The sequence below is a fragment of the Mytilus trossulus genome, chromosome 6 (genome assembly GCF_036588685.1).
Source record: "Mytilus trossulus isolate FHL-02 chromosome 6, PNRI_Mtr1.1.1.hap1, whole genome shotgun sequence".
Classification (NCBI taxonomy): Eukaryota; Metazoa; Mollusca; class Bivalvia; order Mytilida; family Mytilidae; genus Mytilus; species Mytilus trossulus.
This window is the reverse complement of record NC_086378.1, coordinates 1,725,609-1,745,072: the sequence shown is the minus strand read 5'-3', so window position 1 is coordinate 1,745,072 and position 19,464 is coordinate 1,725,609. Positions and strand designations below refer to the sequence as shown.

General features: G+C 31.9%; 1 protein-coding gene across 3 annotated transcripts; it reads left to right on the top strand.

The window, feature by feature from the left end:
* Positions 1-290: 290 nt before the first annotated feature.
* Positions 291-19,099, top strand: LOC134720569 (aquaporin AQPAn.G-like). Of its 3 annotated transcripts, none has more exons than XM_063582894.1 (4): positions 291-394; positions 12,190-12,821; positions 16,733-16,813; positions 18,642-19,099. In XM_063582894.1, the coding sequence occupies exons 2-4, from the start codon at positions 12,243-12,245 to the stop codon at positions 18,888-18,890; spliced, it is 909 nt and encodes a 302-aa protein (XP_063438964.1). In that variant the 5' UTR covers positions 291-394; positions 12,190-12,242; the 3' UTR covers positions 18,891-19,099. The 3 variants fall into 3 exon arrangements, with proteins under 3 accessions (XP_063438964.1, XP_063438963.1, XP_063438965.1); XM_063582893.1 differs by lacking the exon at positions 291-394 and adding an exon at positions 7,819-7,939; XM_063582895.1 differs by lacking the exon at positions 291-394 and adding an exon at positions 12,038-12,106.
* Positions 19,100-19,464: the final 365 nt, after the last annotated feature.

Here is a 19,464-nt window from a genome sequence, read left to right as displayed (position 1 = left end):
CACTGCCACGTGTATGTTGTATGAATTTAAGAACACTATAATTTTTTTTATTGAGCGAACAATATGATTATGTATACACTGAATAATAGCCGGTGCGCACTGAATATATATTGGCGGCAATATGATTGTCTATATAGGTATCTAACAAGGTTCCGCAGTACGGTCACAGTATATTACGTAATTACAATTCAAAAGTAAGTCGTAGAAAACCGAAACAAGGAGAAAAAAATGTCCTGTTATATAAAACGCTATAAATTGTCTTTCCGTCTATCAGTCAAAATAAAAATATGCACAACTCCTCCTCCTGTGGTTGATATATATTTGAACGAATGCACAATATAAGGATGCCGACAGACGTAGGGATTTTGTTCAGGATTGACAAAGTTGTGCAGAGGTAAGAAACCAACACATTTGAATTGCCTCATTCTTTATATGACTGTCCCAAGTATCAGAAACTTGTAATTCAGTGGTTTTCGTTGTAAGTCATGTTTGTGTCATGGGCAATTGTTCACGACCTCTTTAAAACTTTTAGGAAAATCTTTTAGGAACTTTTGGTCCTCAATGCTCTTCAACTTCGTACTTTTTAGACCTTATCCAAATTTTGTTATTCGAGCGTCACTGATGGGTCTTTTTGTAGACGAAACCCGCGTCTGCAGGCGCAAATATAATACCGTTCTGTTATATTCAATAACAGAATTTGTCGTTTCGTCTACCTGTCTGTAAAAATTGCTAGCAGAAACCCTCTTATCCATTCAAAGTAATGTGATTTATTTATCTTTCATCGGGGTAGGCTATATATCACACTATATTTAGTATGTATTGCTAGTAGGTCACTAACAAATGAAACAAAGACGGAAGATATATCCTGCTTAAACAATATTTAGAATATTATAATAGTAGTAGTTCCAAGAAATAAAAAAAACATCCTTTTCAAAAGAAATTCAAAACTCTTGTTCAAATAATACATTTTCTGATTCCTGTTCATTGTACATGTGAAATCCATGAGATGCAAACACATTTCTTTACAATGCAATCGAAAGAAAATTTGTGAAACCGAAACCTTTTGTCGACTCTATTGAACGTATTAACAAAAATATGTTGTCTTCATATTGAAAAAGCTAGATATTTGATATCGATTAAGTCCAATTCCAATGTATCGACATGATTGGTAACAATTCTATTGATCAAATGATAAAGACTCTGAGGTTTCAACTCCCGAAGTCAAATTTTAACTCGAATTGCGATAAGACGTGTCACGGTACTTGTCTATCCCAAATTCATGTATTTGGTTTTGATGTTATATTTGTTATTCTCGTGGGATTTTGTCTGATGCTTGGTCCGTTTATGTGTGTGTTACATTTTAGTGTTGTGTCGTTGTTTTCCTCTTATATTTAATGCGTTTCCCTCGGTTTTAGTTTGTTACTCCGATTTTGATTTTTGTCCATATATTTATGAGTGAGTATACCGCTGCCTTTATTTAACCCCTGGTCATATAGCTTCTTTCGTTTTAATGTATTTATACATCCTTGGCTTTCAAAAGTTTCGGTTTTAATCATTCCTGACGCTTAACACCTAAGAGGCAAGACATTTTTTAATTGAAATGTCATTTTCTAACAGAAATCAAGTGATATCATATATTGCAGTGTTTAACAAATGTATGCATGTAAAGCATTGGGATTAGAAAATTTACCTTTACTTTACTGTATAGACTATACCCAGGTTTAACGCATATAGTTTAATATAAAAAAGAAGATGTGGTATTATTGCCAATGAGACAACTGTCCACAAAAGACCAAAATGACACAGAAATTAACAACAATAGGTCACCGTACAGCCGTCAACAATGCACAATCCCAATACCGCATAGTCAGCTATAAAATGTCCCTAAATGACAATGTAAAACAATTTAAACGAGAAAACTACTGGCCTTATTGACATTTTCATCTGAGGCATATATATTCCACAAAGGTCAATCCAATCATGATGTATCATTTGTCAAGGATGATATTTTGGTGAACCCTTCGTGGTTTCAGTTAACATTACATTGAAGAGCAAATATGAGGATATACTTTGTTTGCTATAGATACCCCAGCTTCGCAAAATTCCATACAAAAAACGTTACATTGCCAGCTCATCTTCAAAGGAATTCTACACTAGAGTGTCAAAATTGTATTTGCACTGACAGACGGTATTGAGAAATACTGTTAGACTGTTTACTCGCATAGTGGAATAACTATACTATATGGATCATAAAAAAACTCCCGAGAACATTTAGATACTTTTAAATTTCGATCTTTCTCTGGAATTATTTCTTTCATTTTTTTGATTTTTCAACAAAGTATTTCAAATAAACCAATTGAAATTGAAAAATCGTCTAAAAGAAGAATTGGATCAGTATGCTGGAGTTTCTCATATACACCATATTTGTTAGATTTGGAGGTAGACTTTTCAAACAGTTTTTCGACATTCCAATGGGAATGGTCTTTGCGCTTCTTCCTTGTCAACCTCTTCTCATTTACATATGAGTCGGAGTTCCTCTAGACACTTGTCAAAAACAAGAAAATAAAAAATACCCAATAATTTAATTTCCCATTTTGATATACTGATGTTGTTTCCACTAACAATCAAATCTTTTCTGATCAGGATCCATTAATATATCTTCTATAGTACTAGAAATTAAAGAAATAACAGACACGTTTATTTTCATTTCATCTTTAGACTTATACCTCGAATTAGACAAAGCGGTCGATTTTTTATTTTAATATAGAAATCTAAAATGTTCCCCACTTTAGCAGCAATACACCAACTTCATATGAAATATATATTTCCAAACTCATTCGATTTTCAAGAGCTTGCAGCTGCTACTCAGACTCTAAAAACGTCATTATACAGTGCATGGGCAGTAGGAGAGGAAATGTTATAGCAAAGAATGTCTCGTCTTTTTGTTCTCTAAAATAAGCTTTAATCGAAGACACATGATTGTTGTCCATTCGTTTGATGTGTTTGGGCTTTTGATTTTACCATTTGATAAGGGACTTTTTGTTTTGAATTTTCCTTGGAGTTCAGTATTTTTTGTTATTTTACGTTTTACAATATTGACTGCTGTACCCCATTTTTTAACGTGTTTACCTATTTTGTATGTTTGATTTTCTTTAACATTGTTGTCAATATGATGAAATGCAATGTGACTGCTGTACAAGTGAGGGATTCAGCTAGCTATAAAACCAGGTTAAATCCACCATTTCTACATATGAAAATGCCTGTCACAAGTCATGGTATGACAATCGTTTTCCATTTGTTAGATGCGTTTGAGGTTTTTGATTTTGATTTTTATGTTATCATCAAGTCAAAAGTTAAATGTTTCTCGTAATATGGCGTGAAGCTTATTTTATTTTGTTGCATCAAGTTAAATAAGATAGCTGCGATTACCATAGACACCCCCCTTCAAAATTTCATTTGAATTTTTTTTTCTCAGTGACTTCAAATATTCATATTTTCTTTATGTCTTCTCATTGTCAAATCAAACTTTTGCAATACAATTTTTTATGTCCCATTTTTGGCCATTATGTTTTCTGGTCTGTGCATCCGTCCGTTCGTCTCTCGCGTTTCAGGTTAAAGTTTTTGGTCGATGTAGTTTTTGATGAAGTTGAATTCAAATCATCTTGAAACTTAGTAAACATGTACCCTATGATATGATCGTTCTAATTTCAATGCCAAATTAGAGATTTTACCCCATTTTCACGGTCCACTAAACATAGAATTTTAATGTGCTTGGGGCATTATAGTGTACTGTGGACACATTCTTGTTTTGACATTTTTGCAGTAACATACCGAAAATAAACTCATCATAGATACCAGGACTAAATTTAGCATATAAGTACGCCAGACGCGCGTTTCGTCTACAAAAGACTCATCAGTGACGCTCGAATTCAAAAAAGTTAAAAAAGCCAAAATAAAGTACGAAGTTGAAGAGCATTGAGGACCAAAATTTCTAAAAGTTTTGCCAAATCCAGCTAAGGTAATCTATATCTGAGGTAGAAAAGATTTAGTATTTAAAAAAAATCAAAAATTTGTAAACAGTAAATTTATAAATATAACCATATCAATGACAATTCATATCAGCACAAAAAGTGCTGACTACTGGGCTTGCGAATGAGCGCCCTTATACTATCACTTAAAGTGAGAATTACGCTAGTATAATCTTTTAAAAATTTATGCCGAATAAAAGACCGCTAGATTTTTTTACATTTAATTAATCCGAAATTGACATCAATCAATACCTTTTCCAACATCGAACAGCAATATAATTCCCTTTTTCAGCTGGCCGTATTTTGATCAACTGTATGAACCTTCATAATTGCATATTTTCAAGACAGTATTCATAAGTAAAAAAAAAGCTGATTTTTATTAAAATTAGGATTAAGCCTACATATATTTACAAAATGGAAAAAAAAACACACAAAAAAACCCACGTTAACAAATGATGGCGGACTTTCCGTTTTAAATTTGCCTCCGAGTTCAATATTTATGTGATTTTCCTTATTAGTTCATATACACTTATATAATATAGGTTACCATGAATTTCCCACAACATTCTCTGGATACTTGGAGTTCAGATATCAAGTTCAATAATCAGCAATAATGATTATATATTAATCTCAAGATATATATTTTGAGTTTGAATTTGATCTTTATTATCTTGTTCGACATTTATCAAACTGTCTGATTACATAAGGACTGTACTTGATATTGATAATAGGGGAATTCGATATATACATGTATGATATAACTACCTTATGTGACACAAATGATCTAAAGGCTTACAGCCTTCAAGAATAGACTGATGTAACGAGGTTGTTGAATATACCTGTAGGCGAAATTTATATATGCAAAACATAAACATTGTTTTCAGCTTTATGGGTTGATGTCTCTTTCACACATCATGGCCAATTTCCATTTCATATATGTAAATTTATACTTTGTCTAAATGATATAAATTAGGGGATGTATAATTATATAGATAATATATGATTATTTATAATAGGAGGGTTTATCTAGTTTGCATTTCTCACGGCAAATTAGAATTTGTAATAATATGGGGACACCCAAGTTGCTTTGCCATTGTCATTATATGTTTTATGCTGTTGAAACGCTCTCCGGTCTAAAACAAATAATTCTTTGAAGCATTCGTGATGTGATTACATCCACTTGGTTGGTACCAATATTTGTGGATCTTCAGTCCCTAGGATATCACCAACCCAGTTGCCTGTATATTTGTAATTGTTAACTCATGAACAAACAAAAATCAAAATTAGCAGTGATATAATTTTGAAAATCTTTTTGAAATTAACGAATCATTTAAAGTGGGAGGTTTGGCTAGCCATAAAAACAAATTCAGCCCACCATTGTATTCAATGTCCTGCGCCAAGTCAGGAATATGGCAGATTTATCAAATAATTCGTTTGTATGTATTTTTGGCGTTTGTTTTGGTTGCACTTTAGTGGTCCTGTTGTTTCATTGTTTTCTTTTTTAGTTGGTGTGTGCCCCTCGGTTCAGTTTGTAACCCGGATTTGTTTTCTTCCAGTTAAATTATGACTTTGTATGCAAAAGGCATGAGGTTGAAGAGTATTGAAGGCCCAAATTTCAGAAATATTTTGCTAAAAAAACAGCTACGGTAATCTAGTCCTGGGGTAGAAAAGTGTTAATATTTCAAAAATTACGTACACAGTTATTTTTTTTATTATGACCATGACCAAATCAATGATAATTCATGTGATGATACAGAAGTGCTTACTTGTAATATTCTCGAAAAGGAAATTTTCCGGCAACGACCCAGCAATGGTAAATAAACTTATACACCGATACACGAACTGTAAGTTATATTCATTAATAAATGTCAAAACCAAGAATATGATAGAACCAATAGTGATGTCAGATTGATATAAATGTCGTATATGTGACAGAATTAAAAATATATCTAGTAAGTTGAGAAATTAAAACAATGCAAGTTTCAACCAATAAATGACAATCTGATAAATTATGAAGTGATACTTAATGTATTTCATGCGTTCGATGGAGGATTTTTTTTTGAGTTCAGAATATACCTCAAACACTAAATTTTAGAAGTTGACGAAAGGAAAAATTTAATTAATTTGAATTTCATCGATCCTAGTTTTTAATTTTTAAACTATTGTAATTGTGAATGCAACAATAAGTAACTTCGAATCATTGATGCATCTAATATCAAATACACCTACATCCTTTACCATGATCATATCAGACTCATCATTGACGCTCAACTAAAAACATAACTAAGACAAAATTAAAACGAAGTTGAAGAGCATTGAGGACCCACAATCCGGAAAGGCTTTGCCAGATACAAATAAGTTAATCTATTCTATTTATAGAAAATCCTTAGTGTTTCTAACAGTTCAAAGTCTCTATGTTTTCATTTATACACGTTTCCTTTTTTTTTTAATGGCAAACATTATATAACAGTTTGTACTATGTCAAGAAAAATCTATTTTTTAAAGAAGAATACTGATTCAAATTAAACCGAGGTAAAAACACAAACCAAAATGCTAACGATTTGGGTTCTTAAACACATACAAATAAACCCATCACATATACCAGGACTAAATTTAGTATATATGCCAGACGCGCCGGTTTCGTCTACAAGACTCATCAGTGACGCTCGAATCCAAAAAAGTTTAAAAGGCCAAATAAATTACGATGTTGAAGAGCATTGAGGACCACAATTCCCAAAAGTTTTGCCAAATACATTCTTAAACACACGCAACAAGACTTTCGGTTAACTTTGTTTTGACCTTTCTTCACATTTCAGTGATGACTTACTAAATACACACATGAAATATCACTGTGAACTTCAAATTGGATATACTGCAAACTTTATAAGTTTTGCTTTTATATCATTAACTTCATGCAAATTGACCACTGAAAACAAAACACTTCAAGTTGAATCGCCATCACTTGAAACGCAAAATAAAAACCAATCCATTGAGAAGCAAAACTGTGTAAACACTTGCTTAGATAAGTGACCATTAAGGAACCTTAAAGATAGCAAAAAACTATTTTGCCTGAAGGAGTCGAAACCTTATTAACAGAAAAGTTTAGAAATGTATGTAATAAATTCTGTAAGTGTCGTAGCACTGGCTACTGAAAACCAGGGTAACTTTGACATACGCGTTTAAGTATTGCCAACGTATTATGGCAACCATATATACGGTCTTCAACAATGAGAAAATCCCATACAATTCAGCCGGCTATATACTATAAAAGGCCTCGATATTAAAAAATGCGAAACGAGAAACCCAATGGACTTATTTATAACTAAACAATTTACGAAAAACATATATGACCGACTTACTTTATAACATAGTTTTGTATACAATAATATTGACAAATTGAGAAACGATTGAAAAAAACTAAGTGCCAACTCCCTCAGGCATGAAATATTAGATCATTCATAGGTATAATACCTTTACTGTTTACATTCAGATGTTTTCAATGTGGAGAAGGTAAAAATTAGTCTATGTCATGGTGTCCGTATTATGTCATTTAAAGATGGAAGAAAAAATTCCTGACCAGTCTACTGTTGATGTATTCTCCTTATAATAATCCTATATAATACCTTATAACGATTTCTTAATCATTATGTACGCTGCTTTATTGTCTGTAGGTATTATTAACATTGAATCTTTATAACAATTCTAACACATATAAGATTGGACGCAATTACTTCTTGAATGAGCCGTGGATAAACTGGCGGTTGAGTGGTCAATTTAGGTATCCATATTTACATTCAGTTATATTTGTAGAAACCGGTTAGTCTAGGTTATACTTGGGTTCAATAAAAATTGTGCGACACGATTTCGTTATTTCTAATTTGCTAAATGAAGTTGGGAGTGTGTGCGTTAAGGTAAGAGACTCTTAAGAGGGGACATTGTAAGATTGTATAGGTCGGATTGATTTTTTTGAAAGTTTGATGATGATGTTGATTTAGGAGTATATGTTTCCTAATCTAGTCAACTATAAAAAGGAGATAACTATGTTTTTATTTCCTGTTACAAGTCAGGACTATTGCAGTTGTTTTTCACTTGTTCCGTTGGTTGAATGATAGCGTTTGATTTTATCACTTTTTATGGCCTTCCCCTTTTTGAAATTGCATTGGAGTTCGGTATATCAGTGTATATTTATATTATTTTTTTCCTGTTCTAATCTTTATTTGCTACAAAAGTAATAAGAGACTTTTTGAAGCTGATTATACAAACGTATTGTTCTTTGTATTTGAGGTACTGCGTAGAATTTACTCTGTGAATGTAGAATATGAATCATCGTTCTAAATACAAAAAATAAAAAATAAATATAGCTGACTTTCATTTGCATTTTAAGAATATCTTGCATTTGAATAAATCATCGTTTTCTTGATTGTTGTACCCCCTTAAAAAAACCAAGTAGTAGAATTGCATAGCTTTATTTGAATAACATAATTTTGAAGAGAGGAATGCAGATGTCACGTCTTCCTTAGGGGTAAATTGTTTATGCGTTCTATAGAACGCCAATAAGAAGATGTAAGAAGATGAGGTATGAGCGCCAATGAGACAACTCGCCATCCAAGTAACAGTGATGAGTGTTTTGTGGACGAAACGCGCGTCTGGCGTATGTATAAAATCTATGATGAGTTTATTAATAAAAGTAAACTATTATAGGTCAAACTTTAAAGTATGGTCTTCAACAAAGAGCATTGGCTCGCACCGAACAGCAAGCTGTGAAGGACCCCAAAATTACTAGTGTAAAACAATGAAAGTAAAGTATGTAAAAAAAAACCCACCAAAAAACCAAACAGATGTCTTATTTCAGGTCATTTAGTCGGTTAATTACCGAAATTAAATGATAAATATACGCATCGCCCAACATAGGTGTCTCACGATTGAATAATTTGCAATATCATGTATAGCCTACTGTTACATTAGTAAGGAAACAACCATCCTGAATGTATACATAAATTAATAACCCTAAACGTTCTTCGTCATAAAACGTCACGTGATATAGGTAATTCATTTGAGGTTTATTGCTCGTCATAATTAGTCGATATTTGTTTGACAAAAGTAAAAATTTCTTACACACACCAGGCAAGTTATATTATTTCTAGACAAAATTATGATATAATATTAAAAAGTGTTATCACTTTTTTAATTCTTCAAAAATTATAGCGATTTATACAACAAAAGTGAGCCACTTCACCGGTATTTTAATACATGTATATTTAATTTTATAATTCCAGTAGTACATTAATGAATCTTTCTATATACTTTTAAAAAGCATCCCTCCCAAAATGTTCATTATTGTTTTAATAAGTATCAAATGCAAAGCGATTAAACATGTTAAACAATAGACTGTTTAATCATTCAAATTATAAGTCCAGTGACAGAAGAAAAACGGGTTTCAAATCCATCCTGCTCATTTCCTATAATCTAGTCGTTATGACCTGTTATGGATGATTGATTGATTTCAAAATAAGTGCTTAACGTCAAGCAGCAAATATAACATATGTAATCAGGACCACACAGGTTGTACAAATCAAAGTCTTTGCTTAAATTAATTATTTATTAGAAGAAATGGGCTTCGTAATTTAGCTTTCAGTAACTGCGAATTCGCTTGAATTGGTTCTTTTCTTTCGTCATTTTTGCTAATTGTTGCTTTATACTGATCTTATTATTCAAACACTTTTCGACCATTTTTAGATTTCGTTCTAATCTTAAACGGTTGTGGTATTGTCCTAGGTTAGGGGAGTAACACAAACCGTATGATTGTGAACCCCGCTCTTTACATATCTGTTAATGTGCTTATCCCAGGTAGTCCAGTGGTTGCGTTGGTTGTTGTCTGCTATTATCGTTTTTCGTCTGTAAGATCATGACGTTGGTTTATTTTTTTTCAATTGTTTTATCTTTTGTTATCTCGGTACCACTATATTTTACAAATATGTATTGATTATGCGCATTGCTTCAGACCATGCGTTGACCTGTAGTTGTTTGCATCCTTTTTCTTTGGTCTTTTGTAAATTGATAGTTGATAATTGATGGGTTAGCAATCCTACCCTATGTCCTTATTTAACCCAAGACAAAACAAGGAACTGATGATATGTATAGTAACTATGCATGGAATTTAATATATCTTATATAAGTGAATGTGCACAGAATTTTATATATATAATTATATGTAAAGAAAATATGCATGTGATTTAATTATATTTTACAAGTACACACTCACATATGTATAAGAGTACATCCACATATTATATGACCTCCCCTTGTCTTAAGTCATCATTTCGGGGCTGAATAAATTAGATGATCAATAATTTAAAAAGGGGGATGTTGGCAAAGAAACTAGGGGGAGAATTATAACAGTATTTCTTTATGACAGAGCTCCCAATCTGCTCTGAAAGAATAACATTTGCCGATTTCCGTATTTTAGTTTTATAATATAAGACATTACCTCTTACAAAACAACATATAGATATAGGAAGATGTGGTATGAGTGCCAATGAGACAACTTTCCATTCAAATAAAAGTAGACCATTATAGGTCAATGTACGGCCTTCAACACGGAGTCTTGGCTCACACCGAACAGCAACCTATAAACATGACTGGTTTGTGAAACTTTAAGAGAATATTATTGTTATTTTTGGAGTAAACGGTCATCAGCTTTTATGTTTTATTTTTCATTCAACTAAGCCATTTTTATTTTGGTTATTTGACAACAAAATTCGTAAACTAATATTCTATCATGTCCATCGTCCAATTTCATATTCATTTGAAAGACGAACGGAAAATGACTTCGTTCAATTGTAAAATAAAACCGTATACAGATGTTGGAAAATGCTCTTCTTTAAATAGAATGTCCGTTAATAAATTTGCGTTAGATGTATTTTTACCGCTGTATGAAAAATGTGAATGACCAAAGTAAAAACGAAGGAGAAATAGCATTGTGGAATATGAAAATTAAAGATCTATAATGTTATTCGACGATTAATAAAATAAAATAAAAATTTGATTGAGATCAAGACCGACAAAAAGGAAAATAATAAACGGGAAATTGGTGAAGGACTTAGCAAATTGGCGATTTGTTTGGATGACGATCGTTGATTTTTCAAATTTTAAAAAGACCAATAGATAAACAGAACATGATAGTAAAATATAAATAACGAAAACTAAATATAGACTGGGAAATGCCATATTCGAATAACCAAAACAAAGTATAAGAAATTTCACTGTGTGATATCCATTCTAAAGTGTATTGTTGGTTCATACATAGTAGTATATCGATGTTTAATTTATTATATTAGCTATGATTAAGTTAATAACAAACACTATTCCTCCTTTCTCATAAGGCATAGGTTACTTCTTTATCTGTATATTGTACTTTGAACTATCTGACGTAGAAACAAATATTTTGAAAGTACTACGTTATATTTGATAACTTCTTCAATAGTTCTTTCATGTGAAGAAAAAAAATATGAATATTCTATGTGGTTGGTTTATCCGTATCCGTCACGTTTTTTATTTTCTAATTATTACGTAATAAATGTATGCTTCATATATATGCATTCGGGTAAGTTCTATGTGAAGGATGTAGACCCGAAATTAAAATATAAATTTGAAATAAACCATCGAATTCAAAAACAATTAATCTGTTGGGATATGTAAACTTTTAAGTTTATCGGTCAAGTGACAAACAAAAGTGGATTAAATATGTATGGTGAAGTTGATAAATAAGCAAGAAATATCAACAAACAAATAAAGGCTTACAACATAACCAAAGAAAGTATTCAGATTCAAATGTTGTTAAGAAATTCGACCACTGTCCAGTAGTAAGGTCCGAAATGTGATATTTATTTTTAAATCAAAAAGTTGGTGTTGGTTTAATCGTTCGAGGCCCTCGTTTATCAACCTGACGACAATGTAGGTTGTTAAGGAATTCGACCACTGTCCAGTAGTAAGGTCCGAAATGTGATATTTATTTTTAAATCAAAAAGTTGGTGTTGGTTTAATCGTTCGAGGCCCTCGTTTATCAACCTGACGACAATGTAGGTAAATAGAAGAATTGATATGTACAGGTATACTATCAGTTCTCCTCTTAACCGTAATATAAAATAGTTATATTTTACAGATACAGGCATACTTCACTGATCACTTTGATGGACATGCTTCAATCACATCTAAATGAGTAGATCTAATTTACTTGTTACTTTGAGAATGGCTACCAGTATTGACGATTTGAAGTCTGTATTTTTCTGGCGAGCGGTAGTAGCTGAATTAATTGGGACATTGTTGCTTGTGTTCGTAGGCTGCGGGTCTTGTCTCTCTTGGGATGACGAGAAGACGAACTATAACCCAGTCGTTCAAATAGCATTTTGTTTTGGTTTAAGTGTTGGAACCATAGTATGGGGGATTGCTCATGTTAGTGGTGGACACATTAACCCAGCTGTAACCAGTGCATTTTTTATAACCAGACGAATAAGTTTCGCCAAAGCTTTTTTTTACATTGCGGCTCAGTGCATAGGAGCAATTCTCGGAGCACTCATATTAAAAGGAGTGACACCTTACCAGCGATGGGGTGCGCTTGGAACTACAGGACTAAATAAGGAAATGGAGACAGGACGAGCGTTTGGTGTGGAATTTATGATAACGTTTGTCCTGGTGTTCACCGTGTTTGCAGCATGTGATGGGAAGAGGACCGATCTAAAAGGGTCAGGACCATTGTCTATTGGGCTCTCTGTAACCATGTGTCATTTGTTTGCAGTAAGTTTAACATTAGTGAACGATTTTAGCTTCCAAATCAAAATAAAACGCACCGTTTCAGCTTCTGCTTTGTATTTCTGTATTGAATTTCGACAAGACTGATTAAGGTCATTTATTTATTTTTCATTTAAGCATATTTTATTTGTAATTGCATATATCACAACTTTTGTAGTCCTTTTTTAAATATGATGAAGTTATAATATTTGAATATAAACACACAGCACCAACATATAATAAATACATACAGAAAAAGAAAGTTCACAATTTCCCAAATAAATAAACAACAGTCCTACGTCAAAAAGCTTATTCATCGCCATGATAAACTATATATCATATCGCATCTTCTTTATATATATACCAGTTCAAATTAAAATGGAAATATCTTTACAAAGATCAAAACGTTCGCTTTTCCTAAAAAGATACAAAACTTCTTTTATTTTAAAAGAATGTAATTTAATGAGTTTAAAGAAACATTGTTTATATTTAGTTAGGTACAAAGATTTAAATACAGGACAAATAATAAACGTTCGCTTTTCGAATAAAACACAAAACTTCTTTTATTTAGAATGCATTTTAACAAAGAGATAAATTTTCGTTTACATTCATTAAAATATAAAGATTTAAAGACGGACAAAATGTATCTAAAAGGTGAAATCTGACTCGTGCACAAAGCGGACATTCGAGTAAAAAAGTGAAATCTCTTTAGTCCGACTGCCGCACCGACAATTTAGGTACTTGATATAAAAAAAAATTTAGAGTTCAAAAGTTAGGTTAGACAACAATTCAGGCATACATTACCATTGTAATATTATCAATCAGCAACTATTGCATGAAAATTATAAAATTGGAGACTTCTAGAGTGTATTTTATGTAACGTGTTGGATGCCCTGTGTAAAATGCTGTATTTTCCGGACCCTTAAATAGGCTTGCCTGCAAAATCTATCCATGGGATTGATCAAGGAATTTATTTTTTGAATAGACTTACTCTGAAAATTGGAATTATAGAGACCTGAGAATTGTCATAAATTTTTGAATGCGAAAGATAATGTTTTGCAGTGTAAATAGATAAAATAAGATGTGGCATGAGTGCCAATGAGACAACTATCCATCCAAGCCACAATACAACTTGTTAAAAGTGAACCATTATCAATAGGGTAAAGCACGGCCTTCAACACGAAGCATTGGCTCACCGAACAGCAAGCTATAAAAGGCACCTATAATGACGAAAGCAAAACCATTCAAACTGGAAAACCAATGCTCAAATCTTTATTAAAAAAAGAGAAACGAGAAACTTTTATGAACCACATCAACAATTGGCAACTACTGAACAACAAGTTCCTGACTTAGGACGGTTGCAAACAAATGTAGCAGGTTTAAACGTTTTCACAGGTGCCAACCTTCACCCTAAAATGAAAGTAACATTACGACGTAGAAAGACACACTTTAAAATAAGATTGATATGCAATATAAAAAACATCGGGTTATATAAAGTCTATTTTTTATTTTTATTTTAAATTTGGCAGAAAATGTCGTGAGTGAAAAAAAATACAAAATTACAATATAAATTGTCAAATAATGCAAATAGAATGAAGATGGAATGCACGTTTTCTTTTTTTCTCAATTTCTGTACTATGTTAATGTTATATAAACAGGATTACCGTTAAAACGTGTTATCATGGACTGCTTGTGTAATATATTTAAACACATTGTACTTATCATTTACCCACTGAAACGGGTATATCTCAAGTGTATACTTTATCTCAATAATATGGTGTCGGGGGTTATCAAGGATACCTCCTGTAGTGTGTCTCAAGGGTCTTTATTCCACGACCCCCATCATTGTTTTACATTTCTTTAGTTAATAAGAACCCCCTACTGGCGATATGTCAATTGTATGTGAGATGGGCTGCATTGGTACATACAGTCTCACTCATTGTTGGCTTTTTTTATTCGACGACCCCCATCAGTGTATTACATTCTTTAGTTAATAAGAACCCCCTACTAGTGATATGCCAATTGTATTTGAAATATACACCATCTATTGGTATATACAGTCTCATTTTTGAGGGTTTGATAATTTTTTTTTGTCATGGAAGCCAAGTCTAACAAACTTATGAGAAAAAGCATTATGCAAAATCTGGCTTGATTTGCAAGACGGAGAATACCAAATTATTATTTATTTGCTAATTTTTGACAAATCCCATCGACAAAGAGTTGACCAGAGACGATATTTGCTATTCAATGTCCTTTTGATTGTCTAAAACATTATATATGTCTTTCTGAACTTTTAAAGTTGAGCGTTTATAAAAACGAAGGCTAACCAAGAAAAGCACTTAAAACTGACGATTTCACCCACTTCACAAGTTTTAATAGCATCTATAAATATTTATTTACTTGTATGTATATATCTGCCGTTATTTTTATGTGAAATGATCAAATAAAATCCAGTATTTTATTAACCAAATCTGGCCCACAAGGGATTACAAGTAATTATACAAATATAAATATATGCGGATTTCCTCATATAAACAAACATATCGTTGTCATTTTTTTTTTATTTCAAATTCCGAAACATTTTGTGACATCTCCTTTAATAGTTTATTTCAAACCAAAAGCAATACAGCTTATAGGTATATCATAAATATGTACATGTATATCATAACAGAACATTTAAAATACAATCGGAGGCAAGACTACATAGTATCAATCATTCAGAAGATTGACGTGAAAATTTTATATCTGTGGCGTATTTCAGATATTTTCCTAAATTAGATAACTCTGATACATTCTTTGTTGACAATAATTGAACTAATTTAAAAACAGATGCATTTGTATAATAATACCTTTTTATATACATTTTTCTAATAATGTCATATAATGGCAGTGATTTGTTATAAAGGAAGCTTTTTCCACCGGCTAGGACTTTGATTTCAGTGAAAAAACCTGATAACACATCAAAGAATGCAATTTGATATATATATTTTTATTTATTCAATCATAAAAATATTTTTATCCAATGCGTAAAATGTGCCCGGAATTAATATGAAACAAATTGTCGCCTTTCAGCAGTAACTTTTGATCAAATGCTTAAACAAATATTTTTTTTACTACATGTGTGTATTTTTATTACAAAAGTCAGCCAATCATTTAAAATTTATATTAAAGTTCAGAGTATGTGACCAATAAAAACTGTATACACTTTAACGATTATGTCACTGGTCAGTTGGGTAATATATTATCTATGTTTGTAAAAGATAATTTAAATCTACAGTCATGTTTACCGCTGATCTTGAGTATAATGTTCCAACCTTATTGTTTACATTGCTGTTTGGCGTTGTCTACAAGTAGCACTCTTACCATCATAAGACTGTTTACTTTGAAGTAATGTTCTGTACAGAAATTGTATTTATGACACGCTGACACGTGGTGGAATGCAAAAATCATAAACATGATATCGAAAAAATATTTCATATTCGGTTGTGTCGAAAACTCGGATGAGTCAATTTCTTAGTCCCGTGAATATACCCGTTTGAACAAATTGTTCCGAGTTCGACTTCTCAAAGGTTATTACATACTTCTCAAAGGTTATTACATATATGCATTATGCATATATGTAATAACCTTTAAGAAGTCGAACTCGGTTGTTTCGAATAACCGGATAAGTTGAGAAAATTCTATAGTCCGTCTCTTTTAACAACCGCATATTTTATCCATAAAATTAAGAATGGAAACGGGGAAATATGTCAAAGAAACAACACCCTTCCAAAAAGCAGAGAACAGCCGAAGTCAACCAATCACAATTAAACACAGATTGAAAATCCCGCACCCAGGGACTCCTTAACTTCAATGTTCACTAGGTCCGCACAATTGCAGACATCACATGCGTTATAAAAAATATGTTTTTATTTTAGATACCATTGACTGGTTCGAGTATGAACTCTGCCCGCAGTTTTGGACCAGCAGTTGCCATGAACAACTGGGAAAATCACTGGGTAAAATACAATTTTTCTTGTGTGTGTTTTTCCCCATTTTGACAAAAATCAAAGATCGTTTTAATTCCTTATAAAGGTGCTACGTATGAACTATAACTTAAATTTCAAAATCGCTTTTTCATTCACAGTTATCGTTAAATTTCAAGAAGCTATTCTGGAAGACACAAATATGCACAATCGTTGGTAGGAACATTTCTCATTTGAAGAACTTGGGATTTTTTAGTATACGGATATGTATAGCAAACCGCAAATTGCTAGAAAACTAAGATATATTGATATCATCTTCAAATACTTCAATTAAATAGTACAAATAGACAGAAAATGCAAAAAATAAATAAATTAAACATTTAAAAAAAGTATAATCTGTTAACCGAGTCCCTGTGGTTATAACCAACAAGAACAGGATCTGTTTCGCAGATACCTAACAAGACAGCCACAACTATTTCAGGCATGTAACATTTGTACTAATAAAAAAGGTTATACAATGACGTCACATATAACAATTCTTTAAACTACGCAGTAGATTTAAAACAATATAAAAAAAATGAACTCTATAAATTACGAGCTTATTATACTTTATGATCATCGTGAGTTATTACTAGATGTATGTCACGTCTGACTTACACATTTGATTAGCAAACTTTTTATATTAAACATTATATAAACACTTTCATGCATGACTGACTTAAGTTATTTCATAATCTGTTTCTGTCATTAAAATGCATGTATGCATCATATTTAATTGATTTTTCAGACGGATGCAAAGTTACTAATAACGCCTTTTAAGTGATAAGTAATTGCATTTAATACCCAAATACTACATCATTCAAGTGCAAATTGCATAAATTTACTTTGTTGGAAATTGCTTTTAGATGTAAACAAATATACAAATAAAAACACTCCTTAAATGTAAATAAATGCATTCAAACGTATGTTTTGAGCATTTTTACAATTGTACAATTTTACTTTGCTTTTAAAAGTTATTTGTAAAGCCAACGAAAAGGCAATTCTTATATATCGAATTCAGATAGATTTATAAGATATATTGTTCCTGTTTATAAAAGATGAAAACTCACAAAAAATAAATGTGTATAACTTTGGTTATATCTAAATAACCTGAGAATAATGCAAGCCGTTTTACTTTTTATTCTAACTTCAGGATATCTCATATATTCGTGTTTCTTAATCTTTAGTTTTCCTTCTTGTGATTTGTTTGCTATTGTTTGTCTTTTTGTCTGTTTGTCCTTTTAAATTTTAGCCAAGGCGATGATAGTTTATTTTCTATTTATGAGTCTGACTGTCCCTTTGGTATCTTTCGCTTTTCTAAGATATCTTATTAACTTTAAAAAGTGTACGCTACAAAATATATTCTAAAGTTTGAGATATATATGAGACATCTTATATAGTATATGAGATTAGTTTATAAGATATCTCATATATTTTATAAGATATCTTGTAAGATAAAGTTTATCAGATATCTTATTTAGTTTACAAAGGGAGGTGATAGGAATCACACATGGACTTGAATATATGGATCGATTGATTAATTGGTGCTTCCTCGGCGTCTGTAGCAATCATTTCATGCATATTCCATGGGACGATACGAATGAGGAGCGGCGGGGGATTAGGGGTCGAACAATGTATGTATATAGGAAAATAAAGGGGATATATAATTTGCCGTCAGTTGGACTACCTACGGACCCCGGCCGCAATCATTTATATACCTCAGCCACCCATTTACGTTGATTCCAAAATGTTTGTGATCTCATCACTACAGAGAGGACACTTTTAATTCGTGTAATTTAATTGTTGTTTTATATTTAAATAGGTGTACTGGATTGGTCCTATATTAGGAGGTGTTGTTGCTGGGTTATTGTACGAGTATATATTTGCTGCAAACGCTTCGATGAATAAGATTATGGAATTCCTTCTGTCCAGCAGATACGACACAGAAGACTTCCCAGCTAAAGAACAAAAACTAAAAATAATGGTGGATTCTGATGAAGATAATATATTCAATAAAACAGAAGAAAACGTGCAAATGATTTTGCATGAAAAACACCACGAATCGTCATAGTAGCTTCCCCTTAATAAATGCATAGGATCACCTAACGATTACATTTTAGTTGCTGGAAAAAAAGTATGCTAGGATATTTCATATATCAGATCAGCATTGTTACATTGCCTTATATAGATGCTTTGGATTTTGAATGTTGATGGAAGAATTTGTATGTGTAGCAAATGTATGCCAGAATAAATAGAATTTATTTATTATTTCATATTTAAGTGAATTGTTGATTTTCAAATTAGAAACGTAGAATTCTTTATTTGTGGGGCTTCTTAGACAACAGATTTAGGGCTATTGGTACTTTACGGAACGGAACGGAACGGAACGGAACGGAACGGAATTTCATTTAAGGTATCCAAAGGGGGCATTTATCAAAATTTCGAAAAATCTTTAAAACAAAACAAACTTTAAAATTTCTGTGTTTTACGGTTTTCCATATACAAATAACACAAATGAATACTTAATCTCATCTTCACAGGTGAAATGTGTAATAATGTATAACATCGGGAACTATTCTGTAGATGAATATGTCGGATTGTCCTGATAAATTATCATGAAATTAACGCATTTGCAAGTCATGCAT

Bases quoted from the DNA above. Each gene is read 5' to 3' on its own strand.
- LOC134720569 (XM_063582894.1), top strand. From the start codon at position 12,243: ATGAGTAGATCTAATTTACTTGTTACTTTGAGAATGGCTACCAGTATT. The intron at 12,822-16,732 runs GTAAGTTTAACA...TTTTTATTTTAG, and splicing joins CCATGTGTCATTTGTTTGCA to ATACCATTGACTGGTTCGAG. The intron at 16,814-18,641 runs GTAAAATACAAT...ATATTTAAATAG, and splicing joins ACAACTGGGAAAATCACTGG to GTGTACTGGATTGGTCCTAT.